Source organism: Neopelma chrysocephalum, unplaced genomic scaffold (assembly GCF_003984885.1).
Source record: "Neopelma chrysocephalum unplaced genomic scaffold, ASM398488v2 Primary Assembly neopelma1_23, whole genome shotgun sequence".
Classification (NCBI taxonomy): domain Eukaryota; kingdom Metazoa; phylum Chordata; class Aves; order Passeriformes; family Pipridae; genus Neopelma; species Neopelma chrysocephalum.
The window spans coordinates 30,183,753-30,206,397 of record NW_020897691.1 but is presented as its reverse complement, the minus strand read 5'-3'; the positions used below and the strand labels follow the sequence as shown (position 1 = coordinate 30,206,397).

Here is a 22,645-nt window from a genome sequence, read left to right as displayed (position 1 = left end):
TAGTGATTTATGAATTTTATTCTTTTCATTTTTGGTCTATTTATTTCAACACTTTCTTTCAAAATAACTTACGCATACTGAAAGCTTCAGTCTGGCAAATCATATGTTCACAGTTTTGTGATTTTGGAGTACTGAAACAGAACACTTTCAATGTTTGTTTTCCTTTTTCCAAATAACAAACAGAAAATATTTGGTCTCTGAAACTAAACGTTCTGTTCATTTTGCAGTTATATAATCTTTTACTTAAGATACTTTTAATACCAAAAATGCCACTTCAAATTGAAATACTTCTTTGATACCATTATTTCAATTATTCATCAAATTAATTTGCAAACCCTTGAAAATTTATTTCAGCAAACTTACTATTAATCAAAGTTTTACCCAAGTTTTCCTAGCTGGTTGTCATCTGCAAAACGGACAATTGTAATCGTTATTCCATTAGCCCACTATGTAATGATGAGCAAGAGAATTGCTCTGAACAAGAGAACAGAGAAGTTCTGAGGGATACAATACGATATGCTTTTCCAACCCAAGAGAGATACTACCGCCTCCCTGAAGACATATTTAAAACAACTGGGCACCCACTTTTTATATGATTGTTGTCTTATGAATATTGCCTTGGGAAGCCTGGAACAGTATTAGAAAAGATATAGAAAACTCCCTTCTTTTATAATTACATGGCCTTTCCTCTTGTGAGAGGAGGGAATCACCTTTTCAAGTTATTTTTTCCTAGAGATTTACAAACAGACTGTTTTGTCTTCTACAGTTAATATAGAATTTCTACCACTTCTGAAAATCTGTCTCTGCTAAGGAAATTAGCAAATAATTTCCAATACGTACATCTCAAGGATATAGTAAACATGAACAAATACAATGAATTATTTATTTACTAAACTATTAATCAGATTCTTTTGCATTGTCTATGCAAACTAAAACCTCAAACAGGTTTCTCTGTGTGAATTAAACTGCTGTGACTAGTCACTTCTTCAAAGGATTCTTCAGTCTGCTCACATTCCAAATTGATGTTCAATGTGGAAACCAACTATCCTAAAAGCTGTCTATTTCACACACCACCAAGCTCTGTAAACATGGGGAAGTGAATCACGAAAATAGTGTAAAAAAAAAATCTGTAGCTTAACCATACTGTCTTGCTTCAGTTACTAGAGGGATGATATAAATGTACCTTATGAGTCACCCACCTGACACAAGCCAAAAGGTTAATCTTGACGTTTGCATAAGAATTAGATTACTAAACAGAGCTTTGCAGATTGACAGTTGCACAAAGCCAGACAAGCAAAACCAAACCAATTTATTTAGCTCAGAATGCAGCCAACAATAAAATATCCTTAAGTACTTAAATAGATTATAATCCGTGGGATGTGAGGGGGGAAGTGGAGGGGCAAGGAGGAAGGAAAAGGAAATTTTAAAATTGACCAGGATGCTTGTGTGACATCTACACTGCTTGCATGCTTTGTATGTACCTTGTCTGAATTCAGCTTTCCTAGGAATTTCTGCAAGATAGCACTTTGGCAAAGGGAACGATGAAAACATTGGCCAAGGATATGGATCACTGCCCTAGAAACAGTACCAGAAATAAATTAATTTAGGAGAAGAATTGATAGCTTTTGTGCAATTAACACACAAAGGTGCAGTTCCCAGAATTACTACCTATGCACCAAAATTACACTTGATATTACAATTTGCAATCAGATGTGCCATAACTTAAAAAAAGATACAAAATCCAAAAAGTATTTGAGCCAGAGTTTTTTATGATATATACCACTGACAGTTTTGATTTTACAGCTTTTATTTCAACCACAGAGGAAATTGCAAGTTTTATAAAAATTTAAAAAAACCCACAAAACACAAAACTGTATTTCCAATTTCATACACTGATCTAAGTGTCTTGGTTGTGCTGACAGTAATTTGCATTTCATCTTTATGAGACTGACAGCCAGTGAGAACTAGAACACTTAAAGGAGTTGCTTAACAAACACTCTACATTAGAGCATTGATGAAAGCTCCAGGTATTAGATACTGCATACGAAAACCCAAGCATCGAAAAAATATAAAATAAAAAGAAGACAAATGGAAAGCTAATAAAAAAATCCACAGAAATATAAAAGCAAAAAAAAAAGAAACTGTATTCGTTTAAAAGTAACATCGAAATGGAGCAAAATACACTTGTCATCTGAATGCAGTATGTCCTAGGTACATGCCAATCCCCAGACAGTGGGAACAATTTTTTCAGTATATCACTTCTTTAAATGTTAGCACTTTATAAAGCTAAAGGTGGTCTGGTATTTCTTAATGTTAAGTAATTTTTCACATGCTGAATTATCAGCAAAAATGTTCAATTAATGAAGTCAGGAGTTAAGCAAAGAGAAACTGCTAAACTTTAGGTTCTAACCTTATCTAGTGCTCTCAAAGGCAAAATCCTTTCCTGTGGTCCTCCAATCAGATTTATCCTTACAAGAATGTGGTTTCTCTCCACTGATAGACCATCGATTATAAAAACTCTGTGTGAAAAAAAACCAAACAAAACTAAGAGAAACATAAAAAACTCCAAAAATTAGAATTTGATTTACTGACTATTTAATTCGAAAGACTTTTATATGAAAGAATACTTTGAGGAAGACACTGGACTTAAAAGACAACCTGGAGTACACACAGACATAAGGAAATAAACAGAAACATGAAGTACTTTGTCTCTGAGCATTATTCTAACTTTGTATTCGCTACGCATTACTGATTAGAAACATTTGAGCAATTACTGGACACGTAAGAGTAGAAAATTTACAAGCTTTGTTATGTCCACGTGTTCAGTAATTCGGGTAAAGATAGTTAATGGACCATCAAAATTTGTTCCTTATTTGGCCTACCAGTATACTTCTGCTGTCACAAACAAGTAGAGTTATTCATAATTTAAAAGACACTCAACTTGCTGTCTGAAGTCATTGTGCAGGCCAAGATACAAAATTTTTTAAAAGCTATAAAATCCAGTTTTTATACACCAGGGTTCTTAATAAAACTTTTGCCTCAGTACAGAAATAGTAGGTTTCATCCTCAAATGGTAAATAACTATGATCTATATCTGTGGAGACTTCACCCATACTGGTTGATTTACATTCTGTAATGGCCACATACAACAAACAGCAGGAGGAAAATTCTTAACACTCAGCATGCTATGAGAAAGGAAAAAATGTCTGTAACTAAATGACTGTCCACTTCTGACCCAAAAATATACTTTTCCTTTTGAAAGGATGCTCTGTGTAATTTTACTTAGAAGACAGCAATGGAAAGTCACAGAAGTTGGAGAGTCAACTAAGTTATAAATAAATAAAAAAGCCAATACCAAACCACAACAACAAAAAAAACCCCACCCTCTCAAAGAAACCCAAAGTACAGATGATGCCTTTAATTCATAAACAATAAAGCAATACCCTAATTTTATAATAAATACATAACATTAAAAAACATACAGAATTAGAAGGCATATTTACATATGCAAGTTATGCACAGTTTTTGTTTAAGAAACAACTAAGATTAATACAGATCAAAAGTAGAAAAATATTTGCTTTTTTATTTCTAATACTTTTGGTGTGGACATGGGAGAAAGGGAAGACCATGGTATCTTTTCATAATTTAAGATTGCTGACAAACTGGCACAAGGAAACCTGCACACAGGTTTAAGTGAAAGCATTTGTATGTTTGAAGCCACCAAGGTATTCATGTATTTGTTCTCAGGAGAAGAGTTTGACAGTTAAAATAACAGTCACATCAATCAGTTCTTACCTTGGTCCTTCTGAAGCTTCTGTGACATTTTCCTCCTGAGCAGTTAGTAAAACTTGTGACACTTTATACTGAGTCTCCAAGAGTAAAAGGGTATTGAGCTCACAGCACAGCACATTTAACAACCTGCAGAAGGACACATTGAAACAACAGCAGATCAGTCAGGAATCCAGTAATGCACAATAAGACAAAGGTGAACGTGTTTATGAGATCTCACAATAGATAGGGAGGGGGGAAAAAAATCAACAAAAAAACCAACTTGAAGTATCTGAAAAATACCCGGACAGAACTAGGTCAGGAACACTCTTTTATATCCTTTTTAGCCACTCAAGTGGCACGACCTTAAGCAAACAGGGAATGGTTTCCAACAGATTTTTTGTGTGCATTGAACAACCAGAGAAAATATCCACTGGTCAGTTCAGTTTGCTTTTGATTTTATATCACAGAGTAACAAAAGTGATGCAGACTTAGTAAGACAATCCATGTGAAATGTAAGGAAATTATATAATAATAGACTGGTAAGGCAACTTAGAATCAGGTTGTCTGAAGGGGAAGGAAGGCAGGAAGAAAAAAAATATCTTTCCTTGAGAAAATAGATTTTTAAGCCCCTCTGTATAATCCAATTTAACACAGTTCAAAAGCAATAAAAGATTTAATGTGAAACAAAACCAACAAATCTTCTGTGTTCGTTTTTTTCCAGAGAAAATAAAACAATGGTAAATTAAATTCATAATCACAAAGGCACATGACAGTATATTATATACAATTTTCTTTTACTTCAGGACAACTTAACGGTGAAAGTACTCCAATATATTTTCATATAAATCTGACATAGAGCAATCCAAATCATGCAATTTTTTTAAACTAATGTATTCACTCTAAGACCACAACAGAATAATTTCATTGAGGGCTTCCTGTTCAAGAAAAATACTGTGACTATACATTCTTTTTACTGTTTTTATTTCCTGTTTTATCACAGTCATAACACACAACAAATTAAGTCTGATCAGTGTTATATTTTGCATTCACATAAAACTTGATATGAACTGTAAAATACATACTATTTTAAATTTGTAGTCTGTTAGTCAATGCTTATTTTCTTCCCTGTAATTCCAATATGCTTCTCCTGACAACAGCAAAAATTCACAAGCCATTCTCTCAATAATTTAACACCTCCAAATTCAGACAATTGTGGCCAAGGATAAAGTCAAGATGAGAATATGTCTCTTTTTTTTTCCTGTTGTTTTTTAATTCGACTTGACCTGCTCAGTTTCAGTCCTCTTCAGGTTTTATTTATTATACATTAACTATTTTGTGACATTGATTTCTTTCCAGTACTTTTCTAAATCACAGAAGAAGAAATGACAGCTCAACTATAATTTTTATTATTATTATTATTATTATAGAGAGGAAAAAATCCAGAAAATAGCACTGAAACCATTATGAAGATGGATAATTTTTTCTTTTAAGTATAATAAATGGCAAAGATGTGTTTCCAGCAGTTAAAAACCGCTTGGGAGAAGACTGGTGGCTGAGAATGCCTTCTAACATCTCCTCTGGTGGACAAGGCAGAGCAAAAAAACCCCAAACCAACCAACCATAAGCAAATAAAACTAAGTAGATGGGACAGTGGTAGGATAAGTGGCAAAATATACAAGATCTAACATGAGCAGCTACTGCTTTGGAATTCAAATGAAATTTTCACCTACACAGAAAAATCCATTTAAAAATGCTATCGCTGAAGTACATGTATTTAGCTAAAGGTAATATTTCATTATTGTGCCTTCTAAAGTCATAAATGTATAGACTAAAGTTTGCAACTAAAAAAGAAGTCATATTGTGTGTATATTTGTAAACATACTTAAATATGGCTGTGGAGTTTTTTCTTCTTTGGTTCTTTTTCATTACATTTGGAACTTGAGAATTGGATCAGACTCCTCATCTCAATATTCCACCTATACAGAGTGCATGCTTATGAAAATGTATAAAACCTTTACACATATAATACAATAATATCAAAGCATATCTTTTTGAGATATATTTTAAAATTTTGTTTGGATGCAGAAGATAGAATTCTCAACCTGAATACTGCTAAACATTGGAAGACAGGCTTTGATACAAGGTCTTGTACCTTGGAAGGACCCCACGCAACAGTACAGGCTGGGACTGATCAGTTAGAAAGCAACTTTGAAGACAAGAACCTGGGGGCTCCTGGTGGACAACAGGTTGAACATGAGCCAGCAACATGCCCTTGAAGGTCAGTGGCATCCTGTGGTGTGTAACAAAGAGTGCTGCCAAAAGGTCACGTGAGGGAGGTGACCCTGCACCTCTGTTGGTACAGGTAAGGTTACAGCTTGGCATGCTGGGTCCAGTTCTGGGCTCCCCAGTAAAAGCATCAGTGCAATGGAGCAGGTCCAACAAAAGGCCAAGAAGATTGATAAAGGGTTTGAGCCATTTGACACAGGGGCTGAGAGAGCTGTGACTGCTCAGCCTGGAGAAGGGGATCCTCAGGGGAGATCCTGTCAATGTGTATAAGTATCTGACAGGAAAGTCTGAAAATGGGGTCAGACTTCTCAGTGATAGCCAGTGAAAGTACTAGATGCAATGGGCATGAACTGAAAGACAGGAAATTCCATTTTAACATACTGTGACAATGGTGAAACACTGGAACAAATTGCCCAGAGATGCTGCAGGATCACCAGCCTTGGCAATATTCTAAACCAGACTGGACAGAGCCCTGAGTCATGCTCTCTAGTTGAACTCACTCTGAGCAGAGCAGTTGCACTACAGTTGTACAGCAGTTGCACTACACAATCTTTCCTCTCCCTTTCAAATGTGATTATATACTTCTGGGAACACTACTAATAAGATATACCATATTGCCAGGAATAAAGTGTAATGCAGATAAAACAAAAGATTATCTGGAAACAGTCTTCTATAGAACTGTAATTTTAAATAAATTAAAAAATATTAAAATACATATCATATATGGTAGCAAAAAGTAATTTTGTTCTGAATTCTGCATTTCCTGCCCTATCCCTGTCTTTCTTGGAAGGTGCTCCCTGCGTTCTACTCCATCAACTACAATTTCACAACTTATACATCACCGTAGAACCCTCTGATCTAAAAAAAGGCATTCTAGCTAGTACTTGTGTACCTCCACAAACCAACTATCTCCTTGGTTTTGGTAGGTGGAATCATAATGACCCCTTAATTACAACAGAACAGAAGTCCTTCATGGGATATAAACCAGCTAGTATATAAACCTTGCCACTTTTTATGTTACCTCTTTTAAAATTTTTCATTAATTATATTTAATAATATAATTAAACTGCCCATGATTTTCTCCAAGTTGCTACAAACACATATTATGAGGACAGCTTATTATCAAACTTCTCAGTATTTTTTCTGTGAGTTCCTTTTAAAGAATTCCCATTTTCTCAAGTTGTCTTTTTTCCCCCTAATATCAAATCATGTCTCTCTCAAACACCATCTTTATTATGGTAAACACAATTTTATTTTTCTGCAGTTCCCACTAGAGTCCAATACATCAATTTTTCTTACTTTCATAATATAAGTTCTTTCCAAAGTCAATCTGATGCTCTGTTCTCACTTCAAGGATATCAGCAAATGCTCAGCTGGAGGTGAAAGATGCAAGATACTGCTTTTGAGTAACTCTGCAGTGGGTTGACACCAGTCAGCAACTAAGCACCCACACAGCTGCTCATTCACTCATCACCTTCCACAAGCAGACCAGTGTCTAGACACTCTCTGAGCAATGGTTACCTTCAAACCACAAACCCCCTGCTTTTATTACTGAGGGGGATATAATATGGCATAGAACATCCACCTGGTCAGCTCAGGTCAGCTGTCCCAGTCGTGTTTGTTCCCAGCCTCTTGCAGACCCCTAGCCTACTTGCTGGGGAGTGGGAAAAAAAGTAAGCCCTGTTCCTGAGCAGTTGCTTGCACAGTGTCAGTGGAAACACCAGTGTAGTATCAATATCGTTTTAGTCACAAATTCAAAACACGGCACCTATGCAGAGTGCTATTAAAAAAATTAACTCATTCCCAGCCAGTACACAGTCCACCAAAAGAAGACAAAATTTCATGCTATAATCAGCAGTCCATCCACCATAGGGAAAAAAGAAACTAGCACATCCAAAATAAACTATACTACAATCTCTGTAATGTATGTGTTCATAAAGCATGCAATGGCTAACTAAACATGAAATTCTTATGTCTATGCTGCCTGTAAGGTGTTCCTGTGATGTGATCCTGAAATGTTAAACTGGTCCTTAGTGAAAGGTTTTCTTTAGGCTTGCAGTTACTGCCTTCTGTAGATATAGGCATGGCTGATTAAGGCCAGTGCAAAATATATAGCATGACATTTGTAGAGAGCTCTCGCCCAGCTGTGGGACAAGGTAAGATGTTTTTTTCTCTTGTAGGAATAAAGATTAAAAACTTAAACAGAATAAAACAAGGACTGGAACTTCTTTGCAGCAGCAGGATCTCCTTCTTCCTAAATAAGTACATATACCAAAAGCAAAAACCAAAGCAAAACTTTCATTAAACAATTCCACTACTGTCATCATGGGAGACAGCCTCAAAACGTTTAACATCAGAGCCTACATTACCAACTGATTTATTCTCTTATGCTCTGAGTAACAGCCTGAGCTTCAACAAGAACATGGATCCAAATAGCGAGTGGCAACTACTGGCAAGTGCCAAACATGCAGAGAAAGGAAAAGGGCTACCAAAAAAACCCCAAGGAAGGTAAAAGCTACCTAGTCAGCATTGGAATGCAAACGGCCTTTGCACACTGTCTTTGCAGACTGAACAAAAGGCATCAGTAATGAGCAGAGAGGAGATGTCTCCACACTTGGTCTTGCTAAAGGATCAAGACTTGAAATTGTTCCACTGAAGGCAAAGCACAGTTTTGAAAAAAATATGAGATCTTCTGGATATAGAAGTTACACCTCCAATGTCTGGGGCACTGTAAGCTACTACCTCAGGGCAGTCATGTTTCCCAGTAAGAAAACTCAGGGACTGATGTATTTAAGATGTTTTTCACATGAAAAGATTTTCAAGAGAGCACCACACCACTTTAGCTACCCCATGTACCTAGAAATCACATGTAATGTGACTGCCAACTGTAAAAGTTTCCCTAGCTAAACAAAAATGCTTTCCATGAGCATCACTTACAGCCTAGAGGACTCCAAAGAAAAGTGTTTTGGATTTCCCTCAGTGAAGTTAAGAAAAATAAGTGACATAATCTGATCACAGAATCTGATGTTTCTATTTTATTAATAATAAATAGTTTTAAATTAATAACTCTAACAAACTACTATTAACATATAAACTAACAAAAAAATGAATTAACTGTATAACTACATGATCACAGATGATGTGGAAGCATGCCCACATAATCCTGTTGCAAAACCCCATCACCAATAATCACTAGCAATACTGACTATGTCCTCTTTTACCTTTAGATTCTGCTACTCAGAATGCTTTTTAATAAAGAGAAAGGGAAAGAGAGACTAAATCTAAACAGCATGTTGACCTGAAGAAAAAGAATGATCAGGATTCCTGTCTTCTACCTTTAGAAAACAACATAATTAATGCTTTCCCATTGTGTTGCAATCATTAAAATCACACCTTCTCTTAATTAACAATACAAATAAGTACAGTTAAGGGAACAAACTATTTCATATGCTGAATATACCTAATTATTAAAATTCAATTATATATAAGGCGAGGTGTTTAAAATGCAGTTGAAAAAAAGAAAGGAAAAGAACACAAGGGTGTTTGTTATCTGTATTTCCTAAATCCACAAAGTTATCTTTGGCTATCACACTCTTTTTCATTTCCCAGCTCCTGCAGGATTTAATTCATTCATCTGGATTTCATTGGAGTGCACTAGATGAAATTTTTACTAAGACATACTGCTAGGAGGCAAATTTCAAGAGGTCGATTGATTTTTATGTCAGTTTAATATAAGCTATTTAAACTTTCTTTCCTAAATCTTTCTCTAGCAGTTTTGTAGAGCAACAGAAATAGACAAAACGCATTTTTATCATCTTCTGCACCCATCCAGTAAGCAAGAAAACTAGCATTATAAATAAAAAATATATTCACCACGGTATTTTGTATGACAAAGAAAACAGTTGCAATTTGCATATCTGAAAGAACAGGATTTACCCTCAGAGTCTTCCAAGTATCTCCCTGCAGAAAGCCAAATTCTTGAACAGGGTGCTGTCCTTGCTTCTTGACACCCACTAGCAGGTGGTGTGGCTAACAAAGATTCTACCAATTCAGAATGTACATACAAAAGATCTTTTGATCTTACAATATTTAGGAGTTTTATTGATTTATGGCCAAAGTAAGCCACTGGGGGAAAAAAAAGAAAAACACAAATTTGATAGTGGCATATGTATGTATATAAGATAGGCAAAGAAAGAAAGGGTCTACTCTTCCTCTTCAAAGTATTCTGATGCCTATTACTGTCATATTATCATACATACATGAAAAAAAGAAAAAAAGGAAAAAATAATTTCCAGGAATAGTGTATGTTAAGAAAGCACTCTGTTAAATAAAGAAAATTTTTGCAAAGCTGCCTACTCTGATCCCCTCCCACTGCCCACAGTCTATGCATATTCCCAGTAACACCGCTTCTCCTTCTGCTTTTTATTCAAGCTGACACTGAAAGATTATCTTTGAATTTATTTTGGAGTATCGATATTTTTTAGTGACAGAACTTTGATTATCAAAGGTACAAATCTGTTACTCTGCCACACTTCAATCCTGCCAACAACACGGTGTCACTAACATTCACAGGAAACTCATTTTCTGAATAGAAAGAATAGCAGTATGCAAATGCCTGAATCAAGCTTTAGGCAGAAGCTTTGAAAATATATATATTATGCATATACTTTCTTGGCAGGCTGTAAAAACTCAAAACTCGTGGATGTATTCACTGTACTGCAATACTAGCTAAGTTGCCTTGATGACATATAAAACCATAAATCTGAAAGAAAAAGTATGTTACTGCTGTTTTCTTAATTCTTTTGTTAATATAAGTTACAGAAATGCAAAGAACTTGGTCTTGAAAGGGAAGTGGTTAAGACTTCAAGTGTCAGATTTTAAGAAAATTGTTATTTCTCACATGCGATACCTTCAATGGGAACACTTGCAGCAAAGAAATAAAGCAGATCATTAAATTAAGAAAATTCTCTGGTTTTAGTATGTTAAAAATTTACTTTCATTACTGCTGTCATTTTCCTTTCTCTAGGATTTGTGCTCTGACGGCAATTTAAGTTCAAAATCTTCTAAAACAGAAAAAGCACTGAGAATTTTTGCATTAGTTCCTGTGCATCCAGATTTTCAGCCTGTACAAAAGAGTGGTTGAGACAGCTTTTATCAACCAATACAGGTCGACTGGGAGACTTCTCTATTCTAAATACTGTAATTCTGCTTCGCAGTTGAAAGTTGAACTGACAGTTTGAAAATCTTTCTATATACAAATTATTGTGGAACTGAGTGTTCTACCTTGATCACACAGGCCCTAGTCTGTACGAATGCACTGAGAGATACTGGCTTTGCAAACCATATCTAGCTTCCCTATGTTTCCCTTTGAAAATGCAGCATTAACACTACAAACATAAATAGATACACCTGTGCATTCTGGATTAAACAGACTGCGGAAATATCTATATATTTTAAGTTTTATATGTAATTAAAGAACTAATAAAATAATTTAAAGTCACTAAAGCTCAGTATACACATGAAGAAAAACGCAGTTTTGAATTGCAGAAGTTGTTTGACATTCACAAAAGTAAATCTGTAGTTGTTTTGAACAAGAAAAGCAGGACCTTTGTAATATAACCTGTAAGTTAAACAGATATGAAGTTCAGCACTCAGCTCTGGGTGAGGAACATGTACAAATAGAAAGTATATGGCTGTGTAAATCTGTGAACAATTAAAGGAATGTGGCTTTGGTTGCACTATTGGTAATAAGTGTAGAAGAAATGTTTCTAGACAAATATTTCACAAAATCATTCTGTTTTTCAATGCTGCAGTTTACCAAAAACACCGATATATTTTATTTCTACACAGCAGCAAAAAGAAATGTAGATCTTTTGTTCTTTCTAATTTCTAAATTTTCAGAGCATTAGCATCTGATATTATTTGATCTAACTGCTGCTGAACTTGGTATTCTTGATGGAATTTGGTCAAGGAGCAAACCAACTACACAAGGCAAGGTTTGTTTTACAGATGTCTGCAGTAAGTAGCGTTCACAAGAAAGATCACGGAACTGTAAAATGAACTGTGTATCTCTTATGTTCAGATAATATAGGCCAGGGTTTCTTGCAAGTCTTAATACTGTAAATCCTGAGTTGGAAGGGACTCACAAGAATCACTGAGTCCAACTCCTGGCCCTGCACAGGATAACCCCAATAATCACACCATGTACTTGAGAGCCATGTCCAAACGCCTCTTGAACTCTGTCAGGCTTGGTGCTGCTCAACCACCTGTTATTTTAAACTGAAAACCATCTCACTTTCTCTTAAACCTAATTAAATCAATGGAAGTTCTGTCAATCTTTTTATGGAGCCAGTCTAATCCTAAATGAAAAACAGTATTTTATTTTTCAAATTTCATCTTACGACTTCTCATTCCTCTATAAACTAATGATTTCCTCCAAAGCAGCATTTATAAATTCTGATTCATATGGCAAAATCATTTATCTCCCAACTCCAAACTCTGCCATTGTTCATCTCCTCCATGCTCATCCTTATCAGTGAATTATACTGTATCTTATGGCTACTCATACACAGTATGAAATAATTTTACTGTGATATCAAAGTAGAAATACAGAAAGCAGAAAGCTAATGTTGCAGGACTAAATCAACTGCTCAAGAAAGGTTATCAAAGTTTTCCATACTATGAAGTACACTCCAATACGATCTTTTATTTCAGTTGCACAAAATAGGTTCCTAAAAAAAAATGAATTCAAGGATTTATATATTCATCTTTGGAAAACAGAATAAAAATACAGAAACTAATTTCAATTGATGCCTATGGATTTTTTGATTTTTAGCTTTTTGTAGATTTTAGAAGTAGCTGTATTATTACCCTTAGCACAGTAGTTTACACATTTACCCAACACTGTTACCCCGTTCCATATCACTCCCTCAAAATTCCGTTAGCTTGTTTAGACTTCCTTCAAGGTAGGCCTTTATTCTGTTTAACAACATCTGCACCCTGGCCTGGGCAACAAGATATCACACAGGCAAAGCGACCTTCAAACCCAGAACTTTGGAGAAGCTTCAAGGACTGAACATGCTTTGATGAAGAGGAGGATGAGGAAGAGGGGGTCCGAGAGCCCCCTGCCTCAATTTCCAGAGGGGTGTGCCGGAGGGAGTTGCTGGGGGGCGGATAAATCTGGGATTGGATGGGACAATATCTTAAATTGTGGAACCCTGTGGACATGGGAGATGTGTCACGTGTATTCCTGTGGGCCTCAGGCCTGAAATTAAAGGACCTACTCATTTTATCTTATATTATACACTAAGTTGGCTCGGAGTCCTGTTTTCTGTGGTCTCTTAAGGCAACACAGTGTTAAAATATTATAAAGCACTTAATATTACAAAACATGAGCATGACAGTGTGAGCACATTTTAAGTGTACCTTCAGGTTCTAGAAATACTTGGGATCAAATGGTACTCTCCTCAAAATAAGTTTTGATGAAATTGGTGATAATTAAACCAAGACTTAAAAAAATAATTTTAAGTACAGGGAGACTACATAAACCAAACTCTGATATAAACACAGTAATTTGTTTATTTTAGCATTTTGGTATGATTTTTGTTTTATACACTACAGTGGATGTACAACACATTTTTTACAATCAAGTAGGCAAAATAGCATGCAATTTCTACCACTGCTTCTCATATTACAATATAACCATTTACAGGTAATAAGATTGAATTCATCACTGTTCTCATTTTGCAGGTCATTTTTCATTTAATCTTATGCTAAAAAAAGAGGGGAATTTCTCCTTCATACATAATAAAACCCAAACAATATTATCTTGTCAGAAGTAACACATCCAAGCATGTTATATCCTATTTAGTTAATGTGACCAGAGAATAAAAAAAAAAAGCCAAGCAACTTACCTCAGACCAAATATATGGGATTGTTCATAACTGAATAAGGAATGAATTTTAGCTTCTGAATTTAAAATTATAAGCCTGTCAATGATATCCTGCCAAAGGAAGAGAAAAAAAAAAACAAGCATAATTTTATATTTTATGCATGTAATAGTTTCATAGGGATGTTTACTGTTAAATGAAAACCATTATTGAAATACCCATTGAAATTATTTCTGTAACAAGAGGTGTTTTCCACTCAAAAGTCAATGGCAAAAAGAAACTATGCAGAAGGTTAGGAAAAAAAGAAATCTGTTAAAAAATATAATTCACTAAGCATACAAAAAGATCGTTGCATACCAACTATCCTAGTTCCTTAGTATTAAACCACAAAAAAAATGTTGAACAGCAAATTCTTTAATATAATACCCTTTCTAACACTGGTTAGTACTACATGCTGCAAGACACAGCCATTTATTCTCAATGTAGCAAGGCTTGGCTCAGATGTTGATGCTTACACCCCTTATCCTAGAGCATCTCATGTAACAGACAGTGACCTGTGGCTGCTTCCCACTTCTTCCACAAATCCAACCTAATTATCTTCCCCTCTGGTTTACTGCATATCCAAACTGCTTCTAAGAAATATTTTCATTAAAAGACTAAGAGATGCACAAAAACATTCACTGATGTTACCTCAGAAACAGATTGCTGTGCTATGCTCAGAAGACACAAACCACAAGACCCTTATGAGCTTTATTTAATCTGGATTAAATCAAAACTTTTATTTCCTCCATATTTAAGTGCAGTTTCAGAGACAGCAGAGAGAGTTATTATTCAACTACTTAGATCAATGAATTATTTCAATATAATATGAGAGAAAAGTTAAGATCCATACTTTCATGAAATCAACAAAAGCTTTGGTTTTCAATAGAGAAAAGTAAAAATCACAAGTAAAACTGAAAAGAGTAGAAAAACAGGTCTAGAACTTGTCCAAGTAAACTGGCTTAATAAAATGCATTGTCATTCAAAATATGGTGAAAGTGTATTTCTCCTATGAGATTTTTTGGGGCGGTGAGTGAGACAGATTTTTCCACATATAATTCACACTAAAACAATTCAGCTTGGACCTCAAGGCTGTTCATAAAATTGGTAATGTAAGCAATTGATTTGTTGGGGTTTAAGACTTTTTTAGATATTTGCACATACAAAGACCTAAATGCTAAGGGATATTTCTCTGGCAACAACCTCCTTCTCTCATTTATACATCAAAGCTTGAAGCCTGCAAAAGAGTGGAAAGAGCAGGCAAAGTGAGAGGACTACTAAGAAAGGAGACCAAACTCTGGTTTGAGATTTTAGGAAGGAAGATTATGAATGAGATCTAACACACTGTCCCACCAGAAAAATGTGCAGATAGATCTGCACTGCTTACCTACAGAGCAGTTATTAAATATTACAGGTCAGATGTCATCTACTTTGAACATCTAAGATAAACTATTCTAAATATAAGATTCTCCATAATCAGTAAAAAAAAAGATTACCTGTTTTAATATGTCTTTCAAAGCTACAGATCTGGAGGGTACTTTCCAAGTTAGATTCCCTTGAATACATGTACAGTAGATACCCTCAAAGTAAGACTGGAAGCAGGCAGAAGGACCCTGATTTATGTGCTCCATTTTCTAAAATACCTTTACATGCCAAACACAGTAAAGAGAGATCTTGAATGTATTAGGAAAAATTTTCTACAGGGCACAAAATAAAAACCTGTTTTTAGTCAACAGCTGAAAATAGTAAAAGCCCAATAATCTGTTCAGTTAATAATGCAACTAGTCAGATAAAAACATAAAGGAGGAACTAATGTTTAAATCCTGTGCATTTAAGAAAAAAAGGGCATACAAACATGATTAAGTTCTGTGCATTATCACATATAGTTCAGCATAAACAAGTCAGATTCTGTGGCAATGTGACACGATTCAGAAACAGAGGAAAAAATGAAGCCCACAAAGTAATTAGGTCTTCCAATCAAATCTTCTAGCGGTATAGAAATTGCTTTTACTTTGCTTTCTAATCATAGTCATATTCGGTCAAAATCTTTTATCTTTCACTTTCTGCAATCACTGCCCAAAAACATGGTTCTAACAAACCTCTATTTCTGCTTAACTGCAAAGTTTCCCGAGTACTTAGTCTACTTAGCCATTATATGTTCAAGTAACATTAGACAATCTGACAAATTATTTTTTGTTAATATACATAATCTTGGATGTCGATCTTAAACTTACAAAACCCACTGCTGCACAGTAGTTAAGTGAGACAAAGCCCATCAAAAACATCTGTAACTGCTCAGGGAACTTTGAGCAATTGTATTGGTGTTGGTATGCCTGGAAACTAGAGATTTCCATAAAAATACTGAAGTGCCTCAGAAGTGAAAACAACACTGGCTTTCAAAAATCACAAAAATCATAACTTAAGATCTACCACAATTTGAAAGCTCTCAAATATTTATCACCTTCAACATACATCTATCTCCCTTTCTCCCAGTAGCTCAAAAAACTTCATGACTGCACAGAACTATCCATTGGTGGACGTACCAACACCAAGTAGATTGGAAAAATGAAATTTATCATCCCCTTTCCTCCTGAAATCAGCAAAACAACATTACAAAGGAGAACTCAAAAATCCCTTCCAAACATAACATACACTATTATGATATACTCTGTCTAAACAACCTAAGCTACCACCAATCCAGAGTTTGTGCTAACCAGACACTTCAGCATAACAGCAATGCAAAGTGCTAGCTCATTAGAAAAAAATCTGATTTTAATTGCCACTCAAGGTCACAAATTAAACTTGTCTGTGCTTTGTATATGAGAAAAAAAACCCTAATGGACTACGGTTGGATGATCAAATACAAAATAATGCTAAATACAGAAATGGTGAAACTATTTTTCTGAAATATGCCATTATTACTAGCTTTCCAATTACTGATTTTTTGTGTGTGTGTGCATGAATCATGTGTTATTAAAAAAAGCTGAAGGTATGAGGGTTTTGTACTTTGGTTTTGTGGTTTTTTTAAATTCTGTTTAAATCCACGGATAGTGTGATAGAGCAATATTGTATGAAATACAAGTATACACGTTTTCCAGCATGTAACTGCATGCACATACAGAGGGGTTTATGTATGTCACTTTTTTTCCCATGGAAAAACACAATTCTAGCACCAGCCAGAGAAGATGACCTTTAAATTAGGCATCGGATTTTATATTATCTTTAGGGTTTCAAAATGAAAATTTAAGTTAACATGAAGTGATATGTGCATATACTGCCCTCATGCTGTATATAATACAAAATGCAGAAAAATTCAAAATCTCTCAATAAGAAGAGAAAACAACTTATTCTATTACAAAAAAATAACATTTTCTTAGGAAATATGTCTTCACAGAAGTATTTATTTTTCTTTCAAAATACTTACAATAACATGTGAGGGTACTTCACGGAATGAATACACTGGTTTATTTGGCATATTTCGTTTACTCAGGAGCTCAAAAACTGCAGGGTAAGTGAGCAAGTTTATCAGAGACAAAAAAGACTAGAGAAAGAAAAAAGGAGAGACAAAAGAGAATATTAACCAGTTAAGTATAATTAAGTATATATTAGCAATTATTTCCCATTTAGGTTGTTTGTTCTTATCCTTTACAGGCTGAACTTGACATAAACAGAGCTGCCCAAAATAAGACTGCGTACCCAGGCAGGCAACTGTATAATCAAAAAGGGCAGAAGTGTCGGTGAAATATGTATTATATGTGACATATATGTATTATTTATGACGTTGTATAGCAATTTTGAAAATGACAGTATTTCATCACATAATTCTAAAATCACACAGAATACTCTAAAACACATCACTCTTCCTGATCGTACTACAGTAATCAGATACATGAACTGATGGTCAGTATTTAAGACTTTCAGTTTTGTCATGATTGTTATTCATTAATTTACAGTGAATGCTTGGCATTGTGACCTGCCAAGCAACACAAGTATCCTTTCAATCAGTCATCATTTGATTAGTGTATTACACCGGCTTTGACACATGTGCCAAGAAGTAGGATTAGATGCAATAAAAATTTACAGAAAGATGTATCATCCTATCTGAAACACAGCACTGCTTTTTTTTCTATGATTAAATAAGACTAAATAATAAGATTAAATAATTTCTCACCTTCTGACAGCTTTGGTCAATAGGGTCAACTGGAGCAGATTTGGGATGGGTTATCCTCAAATCATCTTTTCCACACTCCAAAAGAGACCACAATTCAGTTACAAGTGCCTTTATAAAGCCTAAAGAAAATTTTTGTTCTAATTATCAATTTCATATTAAAAACATTTTACACTACACTTTTAACTCAGATTCTCAAAATTCTCTACACTGCAGACTAAAATTTCATGAGACAGACTGCCTGAGGGTTACTCTCCCTGCTATTCTCAATCCTTTAGTCAAAACTACTTTTCTACAGTGGTCTGCTTATATTCAATCTAAAATCTACAGCAACAGTTTCCAAAGACTTTTACATTAGATTAGGATGATATTTATATATTGTCCATATAAATGAGCTGTTGACCTTCTTTAAGAAGTTAACTGCAACAGATCAAGGCCTAGCTAGTACTGTCTCTATGGTTCTAAAAATACCGATTTACCATAATTCATTAATAAATTAAAACATACCACAAAGAAAAGGACTAAAAAAAATAATTTAGGAGAAGCACTACTAGCTGAATTTAAAATATTAAATATTTAAAGAAAAGAGGAAAGATAGCCATCTAACTCTGAAATCTTCAAAGGTAAGTTACAGGCTTAACAGAAACTTTACATACATCACACAACCTCTCAGGGTTGAAAATCAATGCTGTTAGGTCTATCATTTGTCTTTGACACCAAGGCCCGTAAGAAGCAATTTGGGTGAGAACCTTAAACAGGGCAGATGGGTAACTCCTCAAGTAGATCTGCTCCCTGCTTTCTGAAAAATCCCAGAGGCATAAATAATAAGCAACTAACAATGAGTTTCCTTGACTAGTAGAATTTGCCTGCCTTTCTGACAGTCTTTCAGTCAAGCCATCTTAGTTACACACCAGTCACTTCTACATACTCGGAGAGAAGATTTTCAGCTTTTGTACCTCATGAATTTCCTTAGCAACTTCAGACAGTACCTTTATTTTATTGATGAGATTCTAGTTTTAATATAATGACTACTTGGATTGCTGATATGGTAACAGTTGAGTTATCTGAGATTGAACCTGAAGGGACTTTGTGCTATGGGTTGACATATAACAATTGTCAATTCAGGCATTTTCATTTACATCTCACTACTGTATAAGTGCACCAATGACATTCAGGCCTTTGAAGTTCCTCACTCTCTGAGCAGTCAGTAACCATGGAAATGTACACACAAATTAAAGACATCAACAGTTATTAATTCTGATCTGCAGATCAATAAGAAGCACTTGCAAATTGTTCCTAACTTATTTTTAAGCAGTATAAATGTCTTCACACACGTACAGGAAATTTCTGGAAATCCAAACCAATGAAGTAAAGACTTTGCATCATTTCAGAAGAAAAAATAAAAAAAAAACCAAAACATGGCATCAAGATTAATGAATGACTTGAAAGTTGGAGAGAATAAATTTCAATTAAGAAGAAATTAACAGACATTTAAGCAGTCTTTGTTAATACTGTGTAATTATTCCATTCAGTTTATCTTTTTTAACATCTTTCTCACTTTTCTAATATACAAGACTACAGCATGCAACTATTCATAATAACATCATTCTTCAATTTACCTGAACTCTGTAGAGCTACTGCACCCATTGGTGTTGTTGCCATTTGTGTAACAATCACCTGATTACCGAACTCTTCATATTCATTTTTCTGTTGATAACAAATACAGAAGCACAGTGTTACTCAGAAGACACGAAACTGTGAAATGATCTCTTAAATACTGATCTTTCCTACACTTGTTTACAGAATTTAATCCACTCCATGATTAGACTTGAACAGCTCATAGATATTATCCTCTGCACACTTACCAGGGTAGACTCCAAACCAAACATCTTTATCAAGTACCTTTTAAAAATTTAAACACAAAGACTCTGGTTGAGACATGTAACACCAGCAAATAAAACCATTAGCATTATAATGGCTCTTGCACACATTCAGTAGGATGTCTGTGACATTACTTTTTTGCCCTAAAAATGCATATTATCTGATTTTTTTGTTATATTTTAAGTACTGTCTAGCATATCTAGATTTCAGCATCACCTGTCAGCTTGGTCTAGAAAAATCTGCACTTAGAAGAAAAAAAAAAGAAAAAATATCTTTCCCAGCATTTCAAACTTTACAGTAAAAAGTGTGAGAAACTAAATATATGTCCAGAATTGTGAAGATGAGCAACATCCAACAAACTTAGATTCAGTGTGCCACCAATATCAAAGATTATAAGTTACATTTTACATTCATTTTTGCAAAAAGTAAGTGACAACATGGTTTCCGGATTTATTTTCTTTCTTCTTTCTTTTATTGTAGTAATTAAAAAATAAAGAAAAACCATGCACACTCTAATGCTTACCTGGAGTTTTTTTGATAAACTGCTGAACATAAAGTTCACACAGTCATTCATGGCACCTGTACTATGAAGCAGAAATAATCCTTTGGGTGTGGTAGAAAAATTTAGCAAGGCATCTAACAATGTCTCTTCCCACAACAAACTGCAAGAGTAACAAAATAGTAATTAAAAATTATATGTATAAAAGCATGGGAAAAAAAGAAAACATGCAATTTCTAACTTTGAAAAACAACAGTACTTCACTCACTGAACTCTATGATTATTTTATAAATTTATGTTAGTTCTAAAAAAGCATTTGTAAAAAAGATAATAAATATGAGACTGTATTTTGTGCAAACACTCAAACTCATCTTGGCAAAACTAAGATTAGGTAGGAACACAGAACAGAAAGATGATGTAATAGGGAACCCAAAAGACCTACACCATCCTTAAACATATGTATGACTTACTATCTGACTCTATACAGTCTTCAGGTATTAATGTGGAGTTACAAGTTGGCAAAGGCACAGAATTTCTCAACAATGTAAAAACACCATGAGAAACTCCTGCTAGAGATTAGTACAGAATTATGAAGAAAGGTGTTATATTTACATAATAGCTTCATGTATTAAGAGCAGTACATAGAAAATATTTTCTACAGACATGGTAGGAAGAATAGCAACTGCAAGAATAAACTATGATGATAACTTCTGCCCTACAAAGAAAAGTGAAGCAATTACATCACCTATGACTAGGTACCACTCTTGCAGGTATCACTAGACTGCTGTGATCCTGCTTTTTTAAAAGCATTTGCTTACTGGATTCTCATTTCCCATTTTTGAGACACACACCAGCAAGCAGCATGCAGCTTCTCCAATAGGAGTGACCCACCACCTCAAAATTTAATCACTACTTCTGCAGAATTCCTGCGTGTCATGTTCAGAAGCAAAGATTTCCCCTAGAAAATTATCAGCATGTCTTGTTCCACAGTTAAATGAAAAATTTAGATGCTAGGAAGACATTGTTGCTTATGTCAATGGTAGAGTCAGAGCTCTGCATCCATAGATCTCTTTTTGCTACTAGATTTGAATTGCTATAACCAGTCCACATGCTGCCACCGCAGGCTACAGTAATAATTGTTGAGGTGTCTTTACAAATTATACATTAAATCTACGGTGAAGTATATGTAAGAATCTACTTAACTAACTAGTTTCTGCACTAACACCAATATTGGCCAATCTTACTACATAATACTTTGAAGGTGTAAATATGATTCAGCAGAACAGCATTTTAAATTAGCACCACATCAAAGCCCTAAGATAAAATGACAGCTGTTCTGTTCTATGCTTTCCAATTCAAATTTTCTCAAACCAAATTCTGTAGTCAAAGAGAATCAACTATAAGTCAATTTTATACCACTCCCTAAGCTAAGAATTTCCTCAAAGGTCAGGAACAATTTTGTAACTCTACTGAGACCTATGCTGGGATGATTTCACTCCCTCTACCTACCACTATCATTTTCGCAAAAAGACTGCCCTGGTTTTGGCTGGGAAAGAGTGCATTTCCTTCTTAGTAGTTGGTACAGTGCTGTGTTTTGGATTTAGGATGAGAATGATGTTGCTAAAACTGATGTTTTTGGTTGTCGCCAAGTAGTCTTATCCAAGTCATGGACTTTCCAGTTTTCCATGCTCTGCAGCGAGCAGGTGCACAAGAAGCCATGAGAGAGTACAGAACAGCTGAGCTGAATTGGCCAAAGGGATATTCCATACCACAGTACATCATGCTCAATATATAAACTGGGGGGATTTGGCCAGGAGGGGACAATCACCGTTCGGTGATGAGCTGGGTATCAGTCGGAGAGTGGTGAGCAATTGTGTTACGCGTCACTCGTTTCTCTTGTATGTTATTTCTCCTTTTCATTCCTATTATTGTTATTATTATCATTAGTAGTATTACTATTATTAGTATTACCAAATTTTACTTTGTTTCAATTATTAGACTGTTCATACCACTCAACCCATGAATTTTAATTTCCTTTTTTTTCCCTGATTCTCCTCCCCATCCCACTGGGATGTGAGCAGCTGTGTGGTATTTAGTTGCCATCTGGGATCA

General features: G+C 34.9%; 1 protein-coding gene across 10 annotated transcripts in view; it reads right to left on the bottom strand.

Annotated features, from left to right (window-relative positions):
• TBC1D32 (TBC1 domain family member 32) overlaps positions 1-22,645 on the bottom strand; it is an 85,558-nt gene that overhangs the window by 38,434 nt on the left and 24,479 nt on the right. For all 10 annotated transcript variants that reach the window (XM_027692292.1, XM_027692296.1, XM_027692274.1 and 7 more), the window contains 8 exons: positions 20,558-20,696; positions 19,773-19,860; positions 18,157-18,275; positions 17,410-17,526; positions 13,971-14,059; positions 3,796-3,918; positions 2,411-2,519; positions 1,482-1,575 (listed from right to left, as the gene is read on the bottom strand). In XM_027692292.1, the coding sequence (XP_027548093.1) occupies positions 1,482-1,575; positions 2,411-2,519; positions 3,796-3,918; positions 13,971-14,059; positions 17,410-17,526; positions 18,157-18,275; positions 19,773-19,860; positions 20,558-20,696 (878 nt within the window). The remainder of the gene's footprint in view (positions 1-1,481; positions 1,576-2,410; positions 2,520-3,795; positions 3,919-13,970; positions 14,060-17,409; positions 17,527-18,156; positions 18,276-19,772; positions 19,861-20,557; positions 20,697-22,645) is intronic.